Source organism: Trematomus bernacchii, unplaced genomic scaffold (assembly GCF_902827165.1).
Source record: "Trematomus bernacchii unplaced genomic scaffold, fTreBer1.1, whole genome shotgun sequence".
Classification (NCBI taxonomy): Eukaryota; Metazoa; Chordata; class Actinopteri; order Perciformes; family Nototheniidae; genus Trematomus; species Trematomus bernacchii.
In genome coordinates this window covers 2,837,996-2,862,112 of record NW_022987625.1, presented here as the reverse complement: position 1 = coordinate 2,862,112, position 24,117 = coordinate 2,837,996, and the positions used below count along the sequence as shown (strand labels likewise).

At 41.6% G+C, this 24,117-nt stretch overlaps 1 protein-coding gene across 1 annotated transcript in view; it reads left to right on the top strand.

The window, feature by feature from the left end:
- plcg2 (phospholipase C, gamma 2) overlaps window positions 1–24,117 on the top strand; it is a gene marked incomplete in the record, with an annotated part of 116,316 nt that overhangs the window by 17,322 nt on the left and 74,877 nt on the right. Inside the window, 7 exon segments of the mRNA XM_034132875.1 lie at window positions 121–328; window positions 1,806–1,874; window positions 1,978–2,087; window positions 3,315–3,411; window positions 3,502–3,574; window positions 22,625–22,797; window positions 23,003–23,105. Coding sequence (XP_033988766.1) covers window positions 121–328; window positions 1,806–1,874; window positions 1,978–2,087; window positions 3,315–3,411; window positions 3,502–3,574; window positions 22,625–22,797; window positions 23,003–23,105 — 833 coding nt within the window.

Here is a 24,117-nt window from a genome sequence, read left to right as displayed (position 1 = left end):
GTGTGTGTGTGTGTGTGTGTGTGTGTGTGTGTGTGTGTGTGTGTGTGTGTGTGTGTGTGTGTGTGTGTGTGTGTGTGTGTGTGTGTGTGTGTGTGTGTTAACCCTCTCTCTCTCTTTCAGAGGTGACGGTAAAGTGAAACACTGTCGTATCCAGAAGGAGGGCAACATGTACCTGCTGGGAACCACCACAGAGTTTGAGAGCCTCGTGGAGCTGGTGAACTACTTCAAGAAGAAGCCGCTGTACCGGAAGATAAAACTACGTTACCCAGTTAGCCCCAAGCTGGTGGATCAATTCAGCACAGTGAGTTACCAAACCCTTAACCAACAGGTCAGAACAAATTCATTCCATCGTTCTTATTGTGAAGTCGAAACCATTTAAACTTATTTTCGACAGAATCCTTAACATTTTATTTTAAACAGAGAGTTTATATAAATGACAAGATCTGTGATGTGATGTCACATCCAAGGCAGATATTTTGTTTTCTGTTAATCTTATTTCTCATAGAATTATCTTTGTTTTAGGGAAATTTGGGCCAAGGTCTGTTTAAGTGTAGCTATGTTAGCGTGTCTGTGACGCTGTACCTCAGTGCAGCAGTACTTTGAGCTAAATGCTAACACCGGCATGCTAACATGCTCACAATGAAAATGTTGACATCATGATGTCTGGAGGCGTGTGGCGCAGTGGAATAGTGCGTTGGTGTTGGGATCAGGGGAGCACAGGTTCAAACCCCACTGCAGTCAGCATGTCGTTGTGTCCCTGAGACACTTCACCCCAAAGTGCTCCAGTGGGGATTGTCCACAGTATAGAGTATGTAAGTCGCTTTGGATAAAAGCGTCTAACAAGTAACATGTAATGATGTTTATCTGTAGTATTGTAATGTTTGGGTTTTCTTGATGAAGTAATAATAATAATAATAATGGGTTCCATTTATAAAGCACTTCATATTCGAATTCAAATCCCGAAGTGCTCCAAGCAGTGAGCAGGAACAGTATAAATAGACATGACACAACACGGTAGAATTAATAAAAAGCAATAAAAAATAAATAAAAAAATAAAGATAAAAGGGTGGTAAAAAGGTCTAGGCAAAGGCTCTTTTGAAGAGATGGGTTTTGAGGCCTTTTTTTAAAAGCCTCCACGGTCTGTGGTGCTCTCATGTGGTCGGGGAGAGCGTTCCACAGTCTGGGGGCAGCCGAGCAGAAGGCCCGGTCTCCCATGGTACGGAGCTTAGTCCTGGGGGGTTTGAGCAGGTAGGAGTTGCTGGAGCGGGTGGTCTGCAAGGAGGTATGGGTGGTGAGGAGTTCCTTGAGGTAGGGAGGGGCAGTTCCATGGACACACTGGTGGGTGAGGACGGAGACCTTGAATTCGATCCTCAGTTCTACGGGTAGCCAGTGAACTATGTTTTATCATTTAACACACAGTACAGCTGAGGCTGAAACATACACATCAAGATGTGTATAATAATTATGGATTATTATTATTATTTCACTCTTAACCAAAACTGTCGAGCTGGTGCTCATAATGTCATGGTGATCCATTCCATAGTTTTTAAGATATTTTAATTTTAACGACTGACATTTTCATTCTTGGTTCCAACTGTTAACATGGATAAAAACTGATACAAATAAGAATATGCCTGCCAATGTACGCAGGCCTGTTAACATGTTGTTTCTCTTCCAAAATAGCCACCAATGCATCCTTAAATCGCCTCGGGGTTGTTGTTTTAGCCCTGATAATGTAAAATGAAGGCCAATACCAGCTCAATGTATGTCTCTTAACTGCTACCCATCTCTGTGTGCTAACGCAGGAGAAAGGCTGTGCGTCCCTGTATGACGTGCAGACATACGTGGAACCCAACGAGATCGAGCCCTCACTGGTGTGTATGCACCACCATACATTTCCTGCTTTGAATTTGTGTTGTCCTGGGCAGTTTTCCCTTCATGAAGACTTTCTTTGTTGTGTGTGTTTGTGTCCTTTAGCCTCAGAGTACAGTCAGGGCTGTGTACAGCTACCAGGCTAAGAAGACGGATGAGCTCAGCTTCAGTAAAGGAGCTTTGATACACAATGTGTCCAAGGATGGCGATGGATGGTGAGTCCATAAAAAGACTATATAAAGAGTCCACTGGAAAAACTGAAACGTTGACTTTAATATGTGTTATGTCAACAGATTTCACATAACTGTACTAGGTTAGTAGAAAGCAATAATATCAAGTTTAAATAAAAAATATTAGGTTCAACTTAATATTATTGTTTTCAACTAACCCAGGGGTCTGCAACCATTTTGACCAAAAGAGCCATTTTGCCCCCTTATCCACCAATTATTTTTGTCTGGAGCCGCAAAACATATTTGATAGCTTGATAGCTTATACAGTTGTATATATTGTTGTATCATAGACAAAGACTACAGTTTGTTTGCATTTATTATTTATTACATTATAGAAAACTGTTTACCTCTAATAATAAACAAATAACTCTTATAAGGAGAATACAAATAAATACACAGGCCTACTTTAAAATGAATTAAACAGCACTTGGGGAGTCCTCTGCACATTTGAATATAATTTATATAATTCAAATGGGCCCACTTTGAAATAAATAAAACCTATAGCTGCACCCTGAAAAGAGTTAACTGATTGAATTATGATGAAGATCGTCAGCTGTCTTCCTCTTCCGTGTTTCTCCTCCAATACGTAAAGGCTGCAGCACCTTTGACCACTTCTCTCCACATATCAAACATACCGGTAAGCCAGCATCGTTTGCTGTGAAAGCAGATAACTCTAACCACGCAGAATGAAACCCTCTGTGTTCCTCCGATACTTTTCTTTGATTTATCCATAGTTCGCTCATCGAGCCGGGGGTCAGGTTATTCACCTGCAAGAAAAGGCGCTGGTGCGGGACCGTAGCAGGATGTGACGCATCTTTTAGTTGACCTAATTAAAACCGTTTTTTTATTTATGTGTCACAGTATCACCTCAAAATACAAGATACCAAACATTTTCAGCCGTGCAATTAAATATAAATAGTCCTACAAATATTTTAATTTTATTTCCTTCTTATTTTTGTCTAAGCTCAAGGGAGCCAGAGTAGAGGGCTTAAAGAGCCGCATGCGGCTCCGGAGCCGCGGGTTGCCGACCCCTGAACTAACCTAATACAGTTATGTGAAATGTGTTGACGTAATACATTATTATTCTAATTAAAGTAAATGTTTCAGTTTTTTCAGTGTCAGTTATGAGTTTTGCCAAATTTTAGGAATGAACTTTATACCCCTGTGTAATGCATTTTCATTTGCACTTCCTCCTTATTTCACTCCCTGCAGGTGGAAAGGCGATTTAGGTAGAAGGCTGCAGCAGTTCTTTCCATCTAACTATGTAGAGGAAGTATCCAACAACAGCAGACCTGACACCAGAGAACAGGTGAGAGTAGAGTTCAGCTCACAGTTTAAACCCAGGTCCATCTGCACACTGAAAATAATCTGTGTGTGTTTGTGACGTGGATTAAAACAGGACATGGAAGACAACCCACTGGGGGAACTGTGTAAGGGAGTGGTGGACATCTCCAAGTGCAACGTCCAACACTGTGAGTTATTGAGTGTCTCGTGCATGCTTTACATTCACACACTCCCGTGGTTGCAAGCATATGTTCTCACTATCCTCGCTACACTACACTGGTGCTGTTCCTAGTACATACACAGAGCTTTGCAAGGTTTACAAACCAACAAAATAAAAAGACAGAAAACAAACAAACAATATACAATAAGCCAACCAACTAACTGACAAATAAAACTAATTTTACTGCACCTGGTGTAAATTAAACTAAACTCATGTATACATTTTACCATTTTATTTGTCAAATAAGTCTTTATGTCCTTCTAAAAATTAAATAAAGTTGAAAAATGTATCCTCACTGCCTATTGCAGGCACATTGCTTCATTAATTAATTAAAATAAAAGTCCACTTTGAATTAACCAGCTAAACACATTGAATGATGATATTCATCTCCAATACACAAATCCCAATTTAGCTACAGGTGGTTACACACCAGGCATACGTCCATATCATCTAGCAGGTGACGCACTGTTTCCCACCAAAGACTAGTCAATTAACCGGTAAAACTATGATTAAAATGCTATATGAATATCATATCTGCATTACCGCCAGTTTGTTACACTTATACATTCTTGTGTCACTACTTTAATACATCCTTTCATCATTTTAGCCTTCCTGAAAGAAACAGAAACACCTCACTGTGACGCTGCTGCATGTGTCGGCTAGGTCTCCCAAAACTATTTCACTTTTTTTAGAAGGGGTACTTACAGATGTTTTACATCAACAAGTTGAGAAGATTGATCCCCATATTGCAGTTCCTTGATATCATCACATTTGGGAGAAAGAGTCGGCCATTTTGAATGAGCTCTTTGTATTTGGAGTGCTGCATGTGCTGCAATCACTAATGTGGCTTCCTTGTGGTTTAATATGAACAAGTCAACTAGATCTAGTGGTGTAAAGTAACTAAGTACGTTTACCAAAGTACTGTACTAATGAACAATTTCAGAGACTTTTCAGGTCAATGGTGTACTTTTCCTCCACTACATGTATTTAATACCTTTAGTTACTTTACAGATGTGGATGAATGATGTGAAATATAATCAAGTCTTAAATCAGACTTTAGTTCCACCTGGAGTAAATTCACAAGCTACCCTGCAGTATACAAAGTCATTAGTGCGAATGCTGTGCCACAGCATTCCACTATAGTTCTTCAAATCTTTATTCTTCCCCTTATTAGTGCGAATGCTGTTTACAGCATTCCACTATAGTTCTTCGAATCTTTATTCTTTCCACTTATTAGAGCGAATGCTGTTTACAGCATTCCACTATAGTTCTTTGAATCTTTATTAGTGCGAATGCTGTGCCACAGGATTCCACTATAGTTATTCGATTTTCTTTATTAGTGCGAATGCCGTTTACAGCATTCCACTACAGTTCTTCGAATCTTTATTAGTGCGAATGCTGTGCCACAGCATTCCACTATAGTACTTCAATTTCTTTATTCTTCCCCTTAAACATATTATTAGTGTGAATGCTGTGCCACAGCATTCCACTATAGTACTTCAATTAGTGCGAATGCTGTGCCACAGCATTCCACTATAGTACTTCAATTCTTTATTAGTGCGAATGCTGTTTACAGCATTCCACTATAGTACTTCAATTTCTTTATTCTTCCCCTTATTATTATTTCACCAATATTTTGGCTCTCCATAACTTCAGCTTATTTTCAGCTACAGAAGATTGAGAGGGTGATCAAGAGAAGAGAGAGTAATGTAACCTCCTAATGTAATGTATTACTCCTATGAAAATGTTCAAAAAGTGCTGAAACTTCACATGTGTGCTAACAGTCCAGCCGTGAAGACATCTACGGGACAGTTTTGAGATTTCTTCAAATGCTGTTGCCATGGCAACACAATGCTCACCATGAAACACGGTTTTCTCATAACTTCAGTGAAAATGATCGAAATGGCCCAAAACTTCACAGGTTTGGTAACGATGCAGCCATCAACACATCTAAGCGTATTATGGGGTGTCATCAAATGCCGTTACCATGGCGACAGATAATTCACCAAAGTTAGTTCAAAAGTTTGCAGTTCAAATATTCTGCTGCTTTCCCAAGCCTTTTTACTTTCTTTTCTCATCTTAATACAAATTCATTCACTACTACTTACATATGATATTTAACTCCTTCAGCCTATTTTCAGCTGCAGAAACCATTCAACTATTACATTATTCAGCTATTTCATTACATCAAGGCTATACATGTTTTTTTAAACCTTTTCTTTTAAATATTAAGCTTTTTCTGCATTTTTGTAGCTAAAAGCAGCTGCCATTCAGCTAATAACATATTCAGCTTTTTCTGCATTTTCAGCTAAATTCAGCCACAAATGTTCACAGTTTACAGCATTCGCACGCATTTTCTGCAGGAAATGCATTTTCTAGTTCTTCCCCTTAAACTTATTATTATTTCAACCATACTTTGGCTCTCCATAACCTCAGCTTACTTTCAGCTACAGAAACCATTCAAATATCAAACTATTCAGCCTGTTCAGGAATCGATGGGAAACCTTCAACTTTTAAAAAATATTTTATACTTTTAGAAATATTCAGCTTTTTAAACTCTTTTTTTTAACATTGAAGTCAATGGGAGATGCCTTCAAATCCTCTTTTCCTACACTTTGCGCCAAATGCTTCTCCTTCCTGATAATTTCAGCTAGACACTTCATTCTAACTTTCAAATGATCACAATACTTTCAGCTATAAAACTTGTTATTCAGATTCTTCATATCTTTTACACTTCTTGCGATATTTAACTTTGTTTGGAGCTTGGTAAAGAGGCTTTCTTCAGATTTTAACATTAGTGTGGATGGAGCAGCTCGTTAAGTCTAGAGTGCTTTGATCTCAAAACAGAGTGCAGCAGTGCTCCCCCAAAAATGTTTTAAACTTGCCATAATTCCCAAACCCTACACTCAGACATATTTTTTCATGAAAAACGTAGGAAAACCTCTCCTAGGTTGGAAAATTAAAAAAAATTAAGAAGAAATATTAAACAAAATGCCTCTTGCGGGCATGAAAAGACAAAAAGTCCAGCTAGCTCCCAATTGATTCCCATGTTAAATCTTTCCGGAACTTTCTTCAGAACAGAGAGAAGTACACTTTAGACAAACTGCTCCCATCTCCACATTTTACACACAAAACCAAAAAAAACAACATATATCAGTTCATTGGGGTTCCCTGATGCTCACGGTCTGGTAATTTTTTGATAGGAGCCATAGTTTTTTAACAGGTGGCAAAATTGTCAGATACAAACCTCAATGCATTCTTAATGGCACTCAGTGCTGCAGTTGGGAAATCGTCATAAGTCGTCACCATGGTAACCTTTCATCTCTGGGTTTACACACACAGGTGTTTGTAAACATTCATTCACTACTACTTACATTTAATATCTTTATTTAATTCCTTGAGCCTAATTTCAGCTGCAGGAACCATTCAAATATCAAACTATTCAGCCTTTTCAGCACATGATGGGACACTTTCAACTTTTTCAAAATATGTTATACTTTTTAAAACATTCAGCTTTTTAAAGTCTTTTTTTTAACATGGAAGTCATTGCAATGCATTTGAGCTGTAACATCTCTCTCTCTCTCTCTCTCTCTCTCTCTCTCTCTCACAGACAGACACACACTCTCTCTCTCTCACACTCACACTCACACTCTCTCTCTCTCTCAGACAGACAGACACACTCTCTCTCTCTCACTCTCACACACACACACACACACACACACACACACACACTCTCTCCCTCTCTCTCACAGACACATCAAGAGAAGAGAGGGCGATCAAGAGAAGTGAGAGAGGGTGATAGAAGAGTGATAGGGTGATCAAGAGAAGAGAGAGGGCGATCAAGAGGAGAGAGAGAGGGCGATCAAGAGAAGAGAGAGAGAGGGGCGATCAAGAGGAGAGAGAGAGGGCGATCAAGAGGAGAGAGAGGGCGATCAAGAGGAGAGAGAGAGGGCGATCAAGAGGAGAGAGAGAGGGCGATCAAGAGAAGAGAGAGAGAGGGCGATCAAGAGGAGAGAGAGAGGGCGATCAAGAAGAGAGAGAGAGGGGCGATCAAGAGGAGAGAGAGTGGGCGATCAAGAGGAGAGAGAGAGGGCGATCAAGAGAAGAGAGAGAGGGCGATCAAGAGGAAGAGAGAGTGGGCGATCAAGAGGAGAGAGAGAGGGCGATCAAGAGGAGAGAGAGAGGGCGATCAAGAGGAGAGAGAGGGCGATCAAGAGAAGAGAGAGAGAGGGCGATCAAGAGGAGAGAGAGAGAAGAGAGAGAGAAGAGAGAGAGAGCGCGATCAAGAGGAGAGAGAGAGGGCGAGCAAGAGAAGAGAAAGAGGGGCGATCAAGAGAAGAGAGAGAGGGCGATCAAGAGGAGAGAGAGACGGCGATCAAGAGGATAGAGAGAGGGCGAGAAAGAGAAGAGAGAGGGCGATCAAGAGAAGAGAGAGAGGGCGAGCAAGAGAAGAGAGAGAGAAGAGAGAGAGGGCGATAGAAGATTGAGAGGGTGATCAAGAGAAGAGAGAGAGTAATGTAACCTCCTAATGTAATGTATTACTCCTATGAAAATGTTCAAAAAGTGCTCAAACTTCACATGTGTGCTAACAATCCAGCCGTGAAGACATCTACTGGACAGTTTTGAGATTTCTTCAAATGCCGTTGCCATGGCAACACAATGCTCACCATGAAACACGGTTTTCTCATAACTTCAGTGAAAATGATCGAAATGGCCCAAAACTTCACAGGTTTGGTAACGATGCAGCCATCAACACAACTAAGCGTATTATGGGGTGTCATCAAATGCCGTTGCCATGGCGACAGATACTTCACCATCAAGTTAGTTCAAAAGTCTGCAGTTCAAATATTCCGCTGCTTTCCCAAGCCTTTTTACTTTCTTTTCTCATCTTAATGCAAATTCATTCACTACTACTTACATCTGATATTTAACTCCTTCAGCCTATTTTCAGCTGCAGAAACCATTCAACTATTACATTATTCAGCTATTTCATTACATCAAGGCTATACATGTTTTTTTAAACCTTTTCTTTTAAATATTAAGCTTTTTCTGCATTTTTTTAGCTAAAAGCAGCTACCATTCAGCTAATAACATATTCAGCTTTTTCAGCTAAATTCAGCCACAAATGTTCACAGTTTACAGCATTCGCACGCATTTTCTGCAGGAAATGCATTTTCTAGTTATTATTATTATTATTTCAACCATACTTTGGCTCTCCATAACTTCAGCTTACTTTCAGCTACAGAAACCATTCAAATATCAAACTATTCAGCCTGTTTAGGAATCAATTGGAAACCTTCAACCTTTTAAAAATATTTTATACTTTTTAAAATATTCAGCTTTTTAAACTCTTTTTTTTAACATTGAAGTCAATGGGAGATGCCTTCAAATCCTCTTTTCCTACACTTTGCGCCAAATGCTTCCCCTTCCACATAATTTCAGCTAGACACTTCATTCCAACTTTCAAATGATCACAATACCTTCAGCTATAACACTTGTTATTCAGATTCTTCATATCTTTTACACTTCTTGAGATATTTAACTTAGTTTGGAGCTTGGTAAAGAGGCTTTCTTCAGATTTTAACATTAGTGTGGATGGAGCAGCTCGTTAAGTCTAGAGTGCTTTGATCTCAAAACAGAGTGGAAGAGTGCTTGAAATTCTCCTAAAAAAAATGTTTTAAACCTGCCATAATTCCCAAACCCTACACTCCTCAGACATAATTTTTCATGAGAAACGTAGGAAAACATCTCGTAGCTTGAAAAATGACAAATAATTATGCAAAAATAATTAAACAAAATGCCTCTTGAGGGCATGAAGTGACAAAAACGTTCAACATGTCTCCATTAAAGCCCATTGTAATTTCAGGCAGATATTTCCTCACAGCAGCAGCCGCACACCTTTCTTAAACTGCCAAAAAGGCCACATTATTAACCCGAAAGTACACAAAGATTACACTTCAGATACTCAACTTCCTTGACATGCTTCACGTTTTGAAATTTCACAGATATCTGTTATCGTTCTTCCACAAAACGTTCACATGTAAGAGGTTCATCTCTCATTCAGAACAATGAAACCTTTGAAGTCTAGGCACCTCGTTAGCTCAATGATGAACACCTGTGCAATGGAACACGATGATGTCATCACTCCAACTGACAGCAGTCAGTTCTCTCTCTCTCTCTCTCTCTCTCTCTCTCTCTCTCTCTCTCTCTCTCTCTCTCTCTCTCTCTCTCTCTCCTCTCTCTCTCTCTCTCTCTCTCTCTCTCTCTCTCTTCTCTCTCTCCTCTCTCTCTCTCTCTCTCTCTCTCTCTCTCTCTCTCTCTCTCTCTCTCTCTCTCTCTCTCTCTCTCTCTCTCTCTCTCTCTCTCTCTCTCTCTCTCTCTCTCTCTCTCTCTCTCTCTCTGGTGGCAAAATTGTCAGATATACTCCTCAATGCATTCTTATGGGACTCAGTGCTGCAGTTGGGTGTCTTTGATCTCTGGACACACACACAGGTGTTATGATTGGGTGTTATGAGTAGGTGCTCAGCAACAGAAACAACACTGACAGACTGGACTTTAACAGACTGTCTCAGCCTATTATTTTCTGTCTGATGGAGACTTCATACTACTTACATCTGATATTTAACTCCTTCAGCCTAATTTCAGCTGCAGAAACCATTCAACTATTAACTTATTCAGCTATTTCAGGACATTGAGGCTATCAATGTTGTTGTTTATACCTTTTTTAAACCTTTTCTTTTAAATATTAAGCTTCTTCACTATTTTTCCTACTCTGCAATGCATTTGAGCTGTAACAATTTTTATTCAAATCATTTCACTTTTCAGCATTTCTCCGCTAAGTTCAGCAACACACATACTTGGTTTTTGTAGCTACAAGCAGCATCTAATCAGAGCAGACATGCCCACAGACAGACAGACAGACGTAAACAGGTATTTTGATAATGTCGTCACCATGGTAACCTTTGATCTCTGGGTTTACACACACAGGTGTTTGTAAACATTCCTTCACTACTACTTACATGTAATATCTTTATTTAACTGCTTCAGCCTAATTCCAGCTGCAGGAACCATTCAAATATCAAACTATTCAGCCTTTTCAACACATGATGGGAAACTTTCAACTTTTTCAAAATATGTTATACTTTTTAAAATATTCAGCTTTTTAAAGTCTTTTTTTTAACATGGAAGTCATTGCAATGCATTTGAGCTGTAACAATTTGATTCAAATCATTTATCTTTTCTGCATTTCTCTGCTAAGTTCAGCAACACACTGACTTGGTCTCTGTAGCTAAAAGCAGCTACCATTCAGCTAATAACATATTCAGCTTTTTCTGCATTTTCAGCTAGATTCAGCCACAAATGTTCACAGTTTACAGCATTCGCACGCATTTTCTGCAGGAAATGCATTTTCTAGTTATTAGTGTGAATGCTGTTTACAGCATTCCACTATAGTACTTCAATTTCTTTATTCTTCCCCTTATTATTATTTCACCAATATTTTGGCTCTCCATAACTTCAGCTTACTTTCAGCTACAGAAACCATTCAAATATCAAACTATTCAACCTGTTCAGGAATCGATGGGAAACCTTCAACTTTTTAAAAATATTTTATACTTTTTGAAATATTCAGCTTTTTAAACTCTTTTTTTTAACATTGAAGTCAATGGGAGATGCCTTCAAATCCTCTTTTCCTACACTTTGCGCCAAATGCTTCTCCTTCCACATAATTTCAGCTAGACACTTCATTCCAACTTTCAAATGATCACAAGACCTTCAGCGATAAAACTTGTTATTCAGATTCTTCATATCTTTTACACTTTTTGAGATAATTAACTTTGTTTGGAGCTTGGTAGAGAGGCTTTCTTCAGATTTTAACATTAGTGTGGATGGAGCAGCTCGTTAAGTCTAGAGTGCTTTGATCTCAAAACAGAGTGCAGCAGTGCTCCCCCAAAAATGTTTTAAACTTGCCATAATTCCCAAACCCTACATTCTTGAGACATAATTTTTCATGATAAACGTAGGAAAACATCTCATAGCTTGAAAAATGACAAATAATTAAGCAAAATAATTAAACAAAATGCCTCTTGAGGGCATGAAGTGACAAAAACGTTCAACATGTCTCCATTAAAGCCCATTGTAATTTCAGGCAGATATTTCCTCACAGCAGCAGCCGCACACCTTTCTTAAACTGCCAAAAAAGCCACATTATTAACCCGAAAGTAAAGAAAAATTACACTTCAGATACTCAACTTCCTTGACATGCTTCACGTTTTGAAATTTCACAGATATCTGTTATCGTTCTTCCACAAAACGTTCACATGTAAGAGGTTCATCTCATTCAGAACAATGAAGCCTTTGATCTATACATAGCTCGTTAGCTCAACTGTCAACACCTGTGTTTGAACACGATGATGTCATCACTCCAACTGACAGTTGTCAGTTCTCTCTCTCTCTCTCTCTCTCTCTCTCTCTCTCTCTCACTCTCTCTCTCTCTCTCTCTCTCTCTCACAGACAGACAGAGACACACTCTCTCTCTCTCACACACACACAAACACACTCTCCCTCTCTCTCACAGACACATCAAGAGAAGAGAGAGGGCGATCAAGAGGAGAGAGAGAGGGCGATCAAGAGGAGAGAGAGAGGGCGATCAAGAGGAGAGAGAGTGGGCGATCAAGAGGAGAGGAGAGGGCGATCAAGAGAGAGAGAGGGCGAATCAAGAGGAGAGAGAGAGGGCGATCAAGAGGAAGAGAGGAGAGGGCGATCAAGAGGAGAGGGCGATCAAGAGGGAGAGAGAGGGCGATCAAGAGGAAGAGAGGGCGATCAAGAGGAGAGAGAGAGGGCGATCAAGAGAAGAGAGAGAGAGGGCGATCAAGAGGAGAGAGAGAGGGCGATCAAGAGAAGAGAGAGAGAGAGGGCGATCAAGAGGAGAGAGAGAGGGGGAGCAAGAGAAGAGAGAGAGAAGAGAGAGGGCGATCAAGAGAAGAGAGAGAGGGGCGATCAAGAGAAGGTGATCAAGAGGAGAGAGAGACGGCAATCAAGAGGAGAGAGAGAGGGCGATCAAGAGAAGAGAGAGGGCGATCAAGAGAAGAGAGAGAGAGGGCGATCAAGAGAAGAGAGAGAGAGGGCGATCAAGAGAAGAGAGAGGGCGATCAAGAGAAGAGAGAGAGAGGGCGATCAAGAGGAGAGAGAGAGGGGCGATCAAGAGAAGAGAGAGAGAGAGGGCGATCAAGAGGAGAGAGAGAGGGCGAGCAAGAGAAGAGAGAGAGAAGAGAGAGGGCGATCAAGAGAAGAGAGAGAGGGCGATCAAGAGAAGGCGATCAAGAGGAGAGAGAGAGGGCGATCAAGAGGAGAGAGAGAGAGGGCGATCAAGAGAAGAGAGAGGGCGAGCAAGAGAAGAGAGAGAGAGGGCGATCACGAGAAGAGAGAGAGGGCGATAGAAGATTGAGAGGGTGATCAAGAGAAGAGAGAGGGCGATCAAGAGAAGAGAGAGAGTAATGTAACCTCCTAATGTAATGTATTACTCCTATGAAAATGTTCAAAAAGTGCTCAAACTTCACATGTGTGCTAACAGTCCAGCCGTGAAGACATCTACGGGACTCACATGTAAGAGGTTCATCTCTCATTCAGAACAATGAAACCTTTGAAGTCTAGGCACCTCGTTAGCTCAACGATGAACACGATGATGTCATCACTCCAACTGACAGCAGTCAGTTCTAACTGTTCATTTCATACTCACACACACACACTCTCTCTCTCTCTCTCTCTCACAAACTCTCTCTCTCTCTCTCTCTCTCTCTCTCTCTCTCTCTCTCTCTCTCTCTCTCTCTCTCTGTTCAAAAAGTGCTCAAAATTCACATGTGTGCTAACAGTCCAGCCGTGAAGACATCTACGAGACAGTTTTGAGATTTCTTCAAATGCCGTTGCCATGGCAACACAATGCTCGCCATGAAGCACGATGTCGCTTGTAAGTCCAATGGACACGGTCCGATCGTCCCCCAATCTTCACTTGTATATCACCGGTCCATGCCTCAACAGCTCTACGCCAAATCTGAGATCTCACCATATGCCGTTTCCATGGAAACGCATCCCTCGCCATAAAAGACGATGTCGCTATAACTCCTATGAAAATGTTCAAAAAGTGCTCAAACTTCAAATGTGTGCTAACAGTCCAGCCGTGAAGACATCTACGGGACAGTTTTGAGATTTCTTCAAATGCCGTTGCCATGGCGACAGACCACTCCCCGTGAAACACGATGTCGCTGTAAGTCCAATCGGCACGGTCCAATCGTCCCCCAATCTTCACTTATATATCACCGGTCCATGCCTCAACAGCTCTACGCCAAATCTGAGATCTCACCATATGCCGTTTCCATGGAAACGCATCCCGCGCCATAAAAGACGATGTCGCTATAACTCCTATGAAAATGTTCAAAAAGTGCTCAAACTTCACATGTGTGCTAACAGTCCAGCCGTGGACACACACACTCTCTCTCTCTCTCTCTCTCTCTCTCTCTCTCTCTCTCTCTCTCTCTCTCTCTCTCTCACAGACAGCCAGACAGACACACACTCTCTCTCTCTCAAACTCTCTCTCTCAAACTCTCTCTCTCTCTCTCTCTCACAGACAGACAGACACACACTCTCTCTCTCTCACACACACACACACACACTCTCCCTCTCTCTCACAGACACATCAAGAGAAGAGAGAGAGGGCGATCAAGAGAAGTGAGAGAGGGTGATAGAAGAGTGATAGGGTGATCAAGAGAAGAGAGAGGGCGATCAGGAGGAGAGAGAGAGGGCGATCAAGAGAAGAGAGAGAGAGGGCGATCAAGAGAAGAGAGAGAGGGTGATCAAGAGGAGAGAGAGAGGGCGATCAAGAGGAGAGAGAGAGGGTGATCAAGAGGAGAGAGAGTGGGTGATCAAGAGGAGAGAGAGTGGGCGATCAAGAGGAGAGAGAGAGGGCGATCAAGAGGAGAGAGAGAGGGCAATCAAGAGAAGAGAGAGAGGGTGATAGAAGAGTGAGAGGGTGATCAAGAGAAGAGAGAGAGGGCGATCAAGAGGAGAGAGAGAGGGCGATCAAGAGAAGAGAGAGAGGGCAATCAAGAGAAGAGAGAGAGGGTGATAGAAGAGTGAGAGGGTGATCAAGAGAAGAGAGAGAGGGCAATCAAGAGAAGAGAGAGAGGGCGATCAAGAGGAGAGAGAGAGGGCGATCAAGAGAAGAGAGAGAGGGTGATAGAAGAGTGAGAGGGTGATCAAGAGAAGAGAGAGAGGGCGATCAAGAGAAGAGAGAGAGGGCGATCAAGAGAAGAGAGAGAGGGCGATCAAGAGAAGAGAAAGAGGGCGATTAAGAGAAGAGAGAGAGAGGGCGATCAAGAGGAGAGAGAGAGAGGGCGATCAAGAGAAGAGAGAGGGCGATCAAGAGAAGAGAGAGAGGGCGAGCAAGAGAAGAGAGAGAGAAGAGAGAGAGGGCAATCAAGAAAAGAGAGAGAGGGCGATCAAGAGAAGAGAGAGAGGGCGATCAAGAGAAGAGAGAGAGGGTGATAGAAGAGTGAGAGGGTGATCAAGAGAAGAGAGAGAGGGCGATGAAGAGAAGAGAGAGAGGGTGATCAAGAGAAGAGAGAAAGAGCGATCAAGAGAAGAGAGAGAGGGCGATCAAGAGAAGGTGATCAAGAGGAGAGAGAGCCGGCGATCAAGAGGAGAGAGAGAGGGCGATCAAGAGAAGAGAGAGGGCGATCAAGAGAAGAGAGAGAGAGGGCGATCAAGAGAAGAGAGAGAGGGCGATCAAGAGAAGAGAGAGGGCGATCAAGAGAAGAGAGAGAGAGGGCGATCAAGAGGAGAGAGAGAGGGCGATCAAGAGAAGAGAGAGAGAGAGGGCGATCAAGAGGAGAGAGAGAGGGCGAGCAAGAGAAGAGAGAGAGAAGAGAGAGGGCGATCAAGAGAAGAGAGAGAGGGCGATCAAGAGAAGGCGATCAAGAGGAGAGAGAGAGGGCAATCAAGAGGAGAGAGAGAGGGCGATCAAGAGAAGAGAGAGGGCGATCAAGAGAAGAGAGAGAGAGGGCGATCAAGAGAAGAGAGAGAGGGCGATAGAAGATTGAGAGGGCGAGCAAGAGAAGAGAGAGAGAGGGCGATCACGAGAAGACAGAGAGGGCGATAGAAGATTGAGAGGGTGATCAAGAGAAGAGAGAGGGCGATCAAGAGAAGAGAGAGAGTAATGTAACCTCCTAATGTAATGTATTACTCCTATGAAAATGTTCAAAAAGTGCTCAAACTTCACATGTGTGCTAACAGTCCAGCCGTGAAGACATCTACGGGACAGTTTTGAGATTTCTTCAAATGCCGTTGCCATGGCAACACAATGCTCACCATGAAACACGGTTTTCTCATAACTTCAGTGAAAATGATCGAAATGGCCCAAAACTTCACAGGTTTGGTAACGATGCAGCCATCAACACATCTAAGCGTATTATGGGGTGTCATCAAATGCCGTTGCCATGGCGACAGATAATTCACCATCAAGTTAGTTCAAAAGTTTGTAGTTCAAATATTATGCTGCTTTCCCAAGCCTTTTTACTTTCTTTTCTCATCTTAATACAAATTCATTCACTACTACTTACATCTGATATTTAACTCCTTCAGCCTATTTTCAGCTGCAGAAACCATTCAACTATTACATTATTGAGCTATTTCAGGACATCAAGGCTATACATGTTTTTTTTAAACCTTTTCTTTTAAATATTAAGCTTTTTCTGCATTTTTGTAGCTAAAAGCAGCTGCCATTCAGCTAATAACATATTCAGCTTTTTCTGCATTTTCAGCTAAATTCAGCCACAAATGTTCCCAGTTTACAGCATTCGCACGCATTTTCTGCAGGAAATGCATTTTCTAGTTCTTTCCACTTATTAGAGCGAATGCTGTTTACAGCATTCCACTATAGTTCTTCGATTTTTTCTTTATTAGTGCGAATGCTGTGCCACAGCATTCCACTATAGTACTTCAATTTCTTTATTAGTGTGAATGCTGTGCCACAGCATTCCACTATAGTACTTCAAATCTTTATTCTTTCCGCTTAAAATTATTATTTCAGCCAATATTTTGGCTCTCCATAACTTCAGCTTATTTTCAGCTACAGAAACCATTCAAATATCAAACTATTCAGCCTGTTCAGGAATCGATGGGAAACCTTCAACTTTTTAAAAATATTTTATACTTTTTGAAATATTCAGCTTTTTAAACTCTTTTTTTTAACATTGAAGTCAATGGGAGATGCCTTCAAATCCTCTTTTCCTACACTTTGCGCCAAATGCTACTCCTTCCACATACTTTCAGCTAGACACTTCATTCCAACTTTCAAATGATCACAACACCTTCAGCTATAAAACTTGTTATTCACATTCTTCATATCTTTTACACTTCTTGAGATATTTAACTTTGTTTGGAGCTTGGTAGAGAGGCCTTTTTCAGATTTTAACATTAGTGTGGATGGAGCAGCTCGTTAAGTCTAGAGTGCTTTGATCTCAAAACAGAGTGCAGCAGTTCTTCAAATTCTCCCCCAAAAATGTTTTAAACTTGCCATAATTCCCAAACCCTACATTCTTGAGACATAATTTGTCATGATAAACGTAGGAAAACATCTCGTAGCTTGAAAAATGACAAATAATTAAGCAAAATAATTAAACAAAATGCCTCTTGAGGGCATGAAGTGACAAAAACGTTCAACATGTCTCCATTAAAGCCCATTGTAATTTCAGGCAGATATTTCCTCACAGCAGCAGCTGCACACCTTTAGTTAAACTGCCAAAAAGGCCACATTATTAACCCGAAAGTACACAAAAATTACACTTCAGATACTCAACTTCCTTCACATGCTTCAGGTTTTGAAATTTCAAAGATATCTGTTATCGTTCTTCCACAAAACGTTCACATGTAAGAGGTTCATCTCTCATTCAGAACAATGAAACCTTTGAAGTCTAGGCACCTCGTTAGCTCAACGATGAACACGATGATGTCATCACTCCAACTGACAGCAGTCAGTTCTAACTGTTCATTTCATACTCACACACACACACTCTCTCTCTCTCTCTCTCTCACAAACTCTCTCTCTCTCTCTCTCTCTCTCTCTCTCTCTCTCTCTCTCTCTCTCTCTCTCTCTCTCTCTCTGTTCAAAAAGTGCTCAAAATTCACATGTGTGCTAACAGTCCAGCCGTGAAGACATCTACGAGACAGTTTTGAGATTTCTTCAAATGCCGTTGCCATGGCAACACAATGCTCGCCATGAAGCACGATGTCGCTGTAAGTCCAATGGACACGGTCCGATCGTCCCCCAATCTTCACTTGTATATCACCGGTCCATGCCTCAACAGCTCTACGCCAAATCTGAGATCTCACCATATGCCGTTTCCATGGAAACGCATCCCTCGCCATAAAAGACGATGTCGCTATAACTCCTATGAAAATGTTCAAAAAGTGCTCAAACTTCAAATGTGTGCTAACAGTCCAGCCGTGAAGACATCTACGGGACAGTTTTGAGATTTCTTCAAATGCCGTTGCCATGGCGACAGACCACTCCCCGTGAAACACGATGTCGCTGTAAGTCCAATCGGCACGGTCCAATCGTCCCCCAATCTTCACTTATATATCACCGGTCCATGCCTCAACAGCTCTACGCCAAATCTGAGATCTCACCATATGCCGTTTCCATGGAAACGCATCCCGCGCCATAAAAGACGATGTCGCTATAACTCCTATGAAAATGTTCAAAAAGTGCTCAAACTTCACATGTGTGCTAACAGTCCAGCCGTGGACACACACACTCTCTCTCTCTCTCTCTCTCTCTCTCTCTCTCTCTCTCTCTCACAGACAGCCAGACAGACACACACTCTCTCTCTCTCAAACTCTCTCTCTCAAACTCTCTCTCTCTCTCTCTCTCACAGACAGACAGACACACACTCTCTCTCTCTCACACACACACACACACACTCTCCCTCTCTCTCACAGACACATCAAGAGAAGAGAGAGAGGGCGATCAAGAGAAGTGAGAGAGGGTGATAGAAGAGTGATAGGGTGATCAAGAGAAGAGAGAGGGCGATCAGGAGGAGAGAGAGAGGGCGATCAAGAGAAGAGAGAGAGAGGGCGATCAAGAGAAGAGAGAGAGGGTGATCAAGAGGAGAGAGAGAGGGCGATCAAGAGGAGAGAGAGAGGGTGATCAAGAGGAGAGAGAGTGGGTGATCAAGAGGAGAGAGAGTGGGCGATCAAGAGGAGAGAGAGAGGGCGATCAAGAGGAGAGAGAGAGGGCAATCAAGAGAAGAGAGAGAGGGTGATAGAAGAGTGAGAGGGTGATCAAGAGAAGAGAGAGAGGGCGATCAAGAGGAGAGAGAGAGGGCGATCAAGAGAAGAGAGAGAGGGCAATCAAGAGAAGAGAGAGAGGGTGATAGAAGAGTGAGAGGGTGATCAAGAGAAGAGAGAGAGGGCAATCAAGAGAAGAGAGAGAGGGCGATCAAGAGGAGAGAGAGAGGGCGATCAAGAGAAGAGAGAGAGGGTGATAGAAGAGTGAGAGGGTGATCAAGAGAAGAGAGAGAGGGCAATCAAGAGAAGAGAGAGAGGGCGATCAAGAGCAGAGAGAGGGCGATCAAGAGAAGAGAAAGAGGGCGATTAAGAGAAGAGAGAGAGAGGGCGATCAAGAGGAGAGAGAGAGGGCGATCAAGAGAAGAGAGAGGGCGATCAAGAGAAGAGAGAGAGGGCGAGCAAGAGAAGAGAGAGAGAAGAGAGAGAGGGCAATCAAGAAAAGAGAGAGAGGGCGATCAAGAGAAGAGAGAGAGGGCGATCAAGAGAAGAGAGAGAGGGTGATAGAAGAGTGAGAGGGTGATCAAGAGAAGAGAGAGAGGGCGATGAAGAGAAGAGAGAGAGGGTGATCAAGAGAAGAGAGAAAGAGCGATCAAGAGGAGAGAGAGAGGGCGATCAAGAGAAGAGAGAGAGGGCGAGCAAGACAAGAGAGAGAAGAGAGAGAGGGCGATCAAGAGAAGAGACAGAGGGCGATAGAAGATTGAGAGGGTGATCAAGAGGAGAGGGCGATCAAGAGAAGAGAGAGAGTAATGTAACCTCCTAATGTAATGTATAACTCCTATGAAAATGTTCAAAAAGTGCTCAAACTTCACATGTGTGCTAACAGTCCAGCCGTGAAGACATCTACGGCAGGGGTTCCCAACCCCCGGTCCGCGGACCGGTACCGGGCCGCGGACCGTGTTACTGCCGGGCCGGGTTTTGGATGCATATTGTTCTAGTATTTGTTCAGGCTGTTACATACAATTAGCCTCTGTTGCTACCTACTGGTGGTGAGTAAATATTAAAATCAGTTAAAATTGACAACCGGTCCGCGATTTTTTTTTAATGTATCTACCGGTCCTTGGCACAATAAAGGTTGGGAACCCCTGATCTACGGGACAGTTTTGAGATTTCTTCAAATGCCGTTGTGGCAACACAATGCTCACCATGAAACACGGTTTTCTCATAACTTCAGTGAAAATGCTCGAAATGGCCCAAAACTTCACAGGTTTGGTAACGATGCAGCCATCAACACATCTAAGCGTATTATGGGGTGTCATCAAATGCCGTTGCCATGGTGACAGATAATTCACCATCAAGTTAGTTAAAAAGTTTGTAGTTCAAATATTCTGCTGCTTTCCCAAGCCTTTTTACTTTCTTTTCTCATCTTAATACAAATTCATTCACTACTACTTACATATGATATTTAACTCCTTCAGCCTATTTTCAGCTGCAGAAACCATTCAACTATTACATTATTCAGCTATTTCAGGACATCAAGGCTATACATGTTTTTTTAAACCTTTTCCTTTAAATATTAAGCTTTTTCTGCATTTTTGTAGCTAAAAGCAGCTACCATTCAGCTAATAACATATTCAGCTTTTTCTGCATTTTCAGCTAAATTCAGCCACAAATGTTCACAGTTTACAGCATTCACACGCATTTTCTGCAGGAAATGCATTTTCTAGTTTCACCAATACTTTGGCTCTCCATAACTTCAGCTTATTTTCAGCTACAGAAACCATTCAAATATTAAACTATTCAGCCTTTTCAGGAATCGATGGGAAACCTTCAACTTAAAAAAAATATGTTATACTTTTTGAAATATTCAGCTTTTTAAACTCTTTTTTTAACATTGAAGTCAATGGGAGATGCCTTCAAATCCTCTTTTCCTACACTTTGCGCCAAATGCTTCTCCTTCCACATAATTTCAGCTAGACACTTCATTCCAAATTTCAAATGATCACAATACCTTCAGCTATAAAACTTGTTATTCAGATATTTGATATCTTTTAAACTTCTTGAGATATTTAACTTAGTTTGGAGCTTAGCAGAGAGGCCTTTTTCAGATTTTAACATTAGTGTGGATGGAGCAGCTCGTTAAGTCTAGAGTGCTTTGGTTGTCTTTGAACTCTGGACACACACACAGGTGTTATGATTGGGTGTTATGAGTAGGTGTTCAGGAACAGAAACAAACACTGACAGACTGGACTTTAACAGACTGTCTCAGCCTATTATTTTCTGTCTGATGGAGACTTCATACTACTTACATCTGATATTTAACTCCTTCAGCCTAATTTCAGCTGCAGAAACCATTCAACTATTAACTTATTCACCTATTTCAGGACATTGAGGCTATACATGTTGTTGTTTATACCTTTTTTAAACCTTTTCTTTTAAATATTAAGCTTCTTCACTATTTTTCCTACTCTTCAAGTTTAACATTTCACTTTCAAGTTTTCAACAAAGTCATTGCAATGCATTTGAGCTGTAACAATTTTGATTCAAATCATTTCACTTTTCTGCATTTCTCCGCTAAGTTCAGCAACACACTGACTTGGTTTTTGTAGCTACAAGCAGCATCTAATCAGAGCAGACATGCCCACAGACAGACAGAGACACAGACAGACAGACAGACGTAAACAGGTATTTTGATAGTCGTCACCATGGTAACCTTTGATCTCTGGGCTTACACACACAGGTGTTTGTAAACATTCATTCACTACTACTTGCATGTAATATCTTTATTTAACTCCTTCAGCCTAATTCCAGCTGCAGGAACCATTCAAATATCAAACTATTCAGCCTTTTCAGCACATGATGGGAAACTTTCAACTTTTTCAAAATATGTTATACCTTTTAAAATATTCAGCTTTTTAAAGTATTTTTTTAACATGGAAGTCATTGCAATGCATTTGAGCTGTAACAATTTGATTCAAGTCATTTCACTTGCATTCACTGCATTTCTCTGCTAAGTTCAGCAACACACTTACTTGGTTTTTGTAGCAGCTACCATTCAGCCAATAAAATATTCAGCTTTTTCTGCATTTTCAGCTAAATTCAGCCACAAATGTTCACAGTTTACAGCATTCACACGCATTTTCTGCAGGAAATGCATTTTGTAGTTCAAACTAGCTGCACCTTTACCAGCTTTGATAACAGTTTGATGATCAATCATTATAAAACATATCATATATATTATTCTGAAATGGACCAATCTGCACAATGACTACTTTTACTGTCGCTACTTGAAGTATATGTTGATGCTAATACTTTTATACTTTTAGTTGAGTAACATTTTGAATGCAGGACTTTTACTTGTAACAGAGTATTCCTACACTCTGGTACTTCTACTTTTACTCTAGTACAAGATCTGACTGACCACCTCTGACTAAATCCCATTTTAAGAATGGGATTTGAATATGCATTATCTATTAAAATATGCACACTGAAAAATAGAAACATTTACTTTAATTAAATGTAATATGTCAACAGATTTCACATAACTGTATTAGGTTAGTTAAAAGCAATAATATTACATTTAACCTAATATTTTTTTATTTAAACGTAATATTATTTAAACTAACCGAATGACCTAATGATACATTTAATTAAAGTCAACGTCTCAGTGTTTCAGTGTGGGAGCGATGCATCTGCCCTCCCTCACTGAGCCTTTCTCCCCCCCCCCCCCCCTTGTCTCCAGTGAGGAACGGTAAGAACGGGAAGTCCAACGTGCTGACGCTGCAGGACGTGGACCAGGACAGCTTGCAGTTCGACCTGTCAGCCAGCTCTCTGGAGGAGCTGTTCGAGTGGTACCAGGTGGCCTGGGACATCACCCAGAGAGAGATGAGCAAGCAGTACAAGAGGGAGCAGGAGGTGAGGATCTCAGAGTATATCAGAAAATATTATTATATAACATCTCTCTACGTTACTCAGCTCGCAGAGTAATTAGCATTAGTTCATACGACATCTTCAGACAGCATATGATTGAAATATACTACATACCGTGTAACCACAGACTGATGGTCTGTCAGCCCCACTGTGCCAACAGGAAATGTCAGATTTCTTTGTCCAATCTCAGATCAGACAGCAGGAGGAAGTAGAGAAGAAGGCGGAGGTCGCCATGGAGATGTCAGACATGGTGGTCTACTGTCAGCCACGCAGCAAGGAGAAGGACCGCTTTGGTAAACACACAGAGAAACACACACTGAACACACACAGAGAAACACACAGACAGACACACACTCTGAACACACACAGAGAAACGCACACTGAACACACACAGAGAAACACACAGACAGACACACACTGAACACACACAGAGAAACACACAGACAGACACACACTGAACACACACAGAGAAACACACAGAGAAACAGACTCTGAACACACACAGAGAAACACACTCTGAACACACACAGAGAAACACACTGAACACACACAGAGAAACACACAGACAGACACACTCTGAACACACACAGAGAAACACACTGAACACACACAGAGAAACACACTGAACACACACAGAGAAACACACTGACAGACACACTCTGAACACACACAGAGAAACACACTGAACACACACAGAGAAACACACTGAACACACACAGAGAAACACACTCTGAACACACACACAGAAACACACTGACAGACACACTCTGAACACACACAGAGAAACACACTGAACACACACAGAGAAACACACTGAACACACACAGAGAAACACACTGACAGACACACACTGAACACACACAGAGAAACACACTCTGAACACACACAGAGAAACACACTGAACACACACAGAGAAACACACTGACAGACACACTCTGAACACACACAGAGAAACACACTGAACACACACAGAGAAACACACTCTGAACACACACAGAGAAACACACTGACAGACACACATTGAACACACACAGAGAAACCACACTGAACACACACAGAGAAACACACTCTGAACACACACAGAGAAACACACTGACAGACACACACTGAACACACACAGAGAAACACACTGAACACACACAGAGAAACACACTGACAGACACACACTGAACACACACAGAGAAACACACTCTGAACACACACAGAGAAACACACTGAACACACACAGAGAAACACACTCTGAACACACACAGAGAAACACACTGACAGACACACATTGAACACACACAGAGAAACACACTGAAC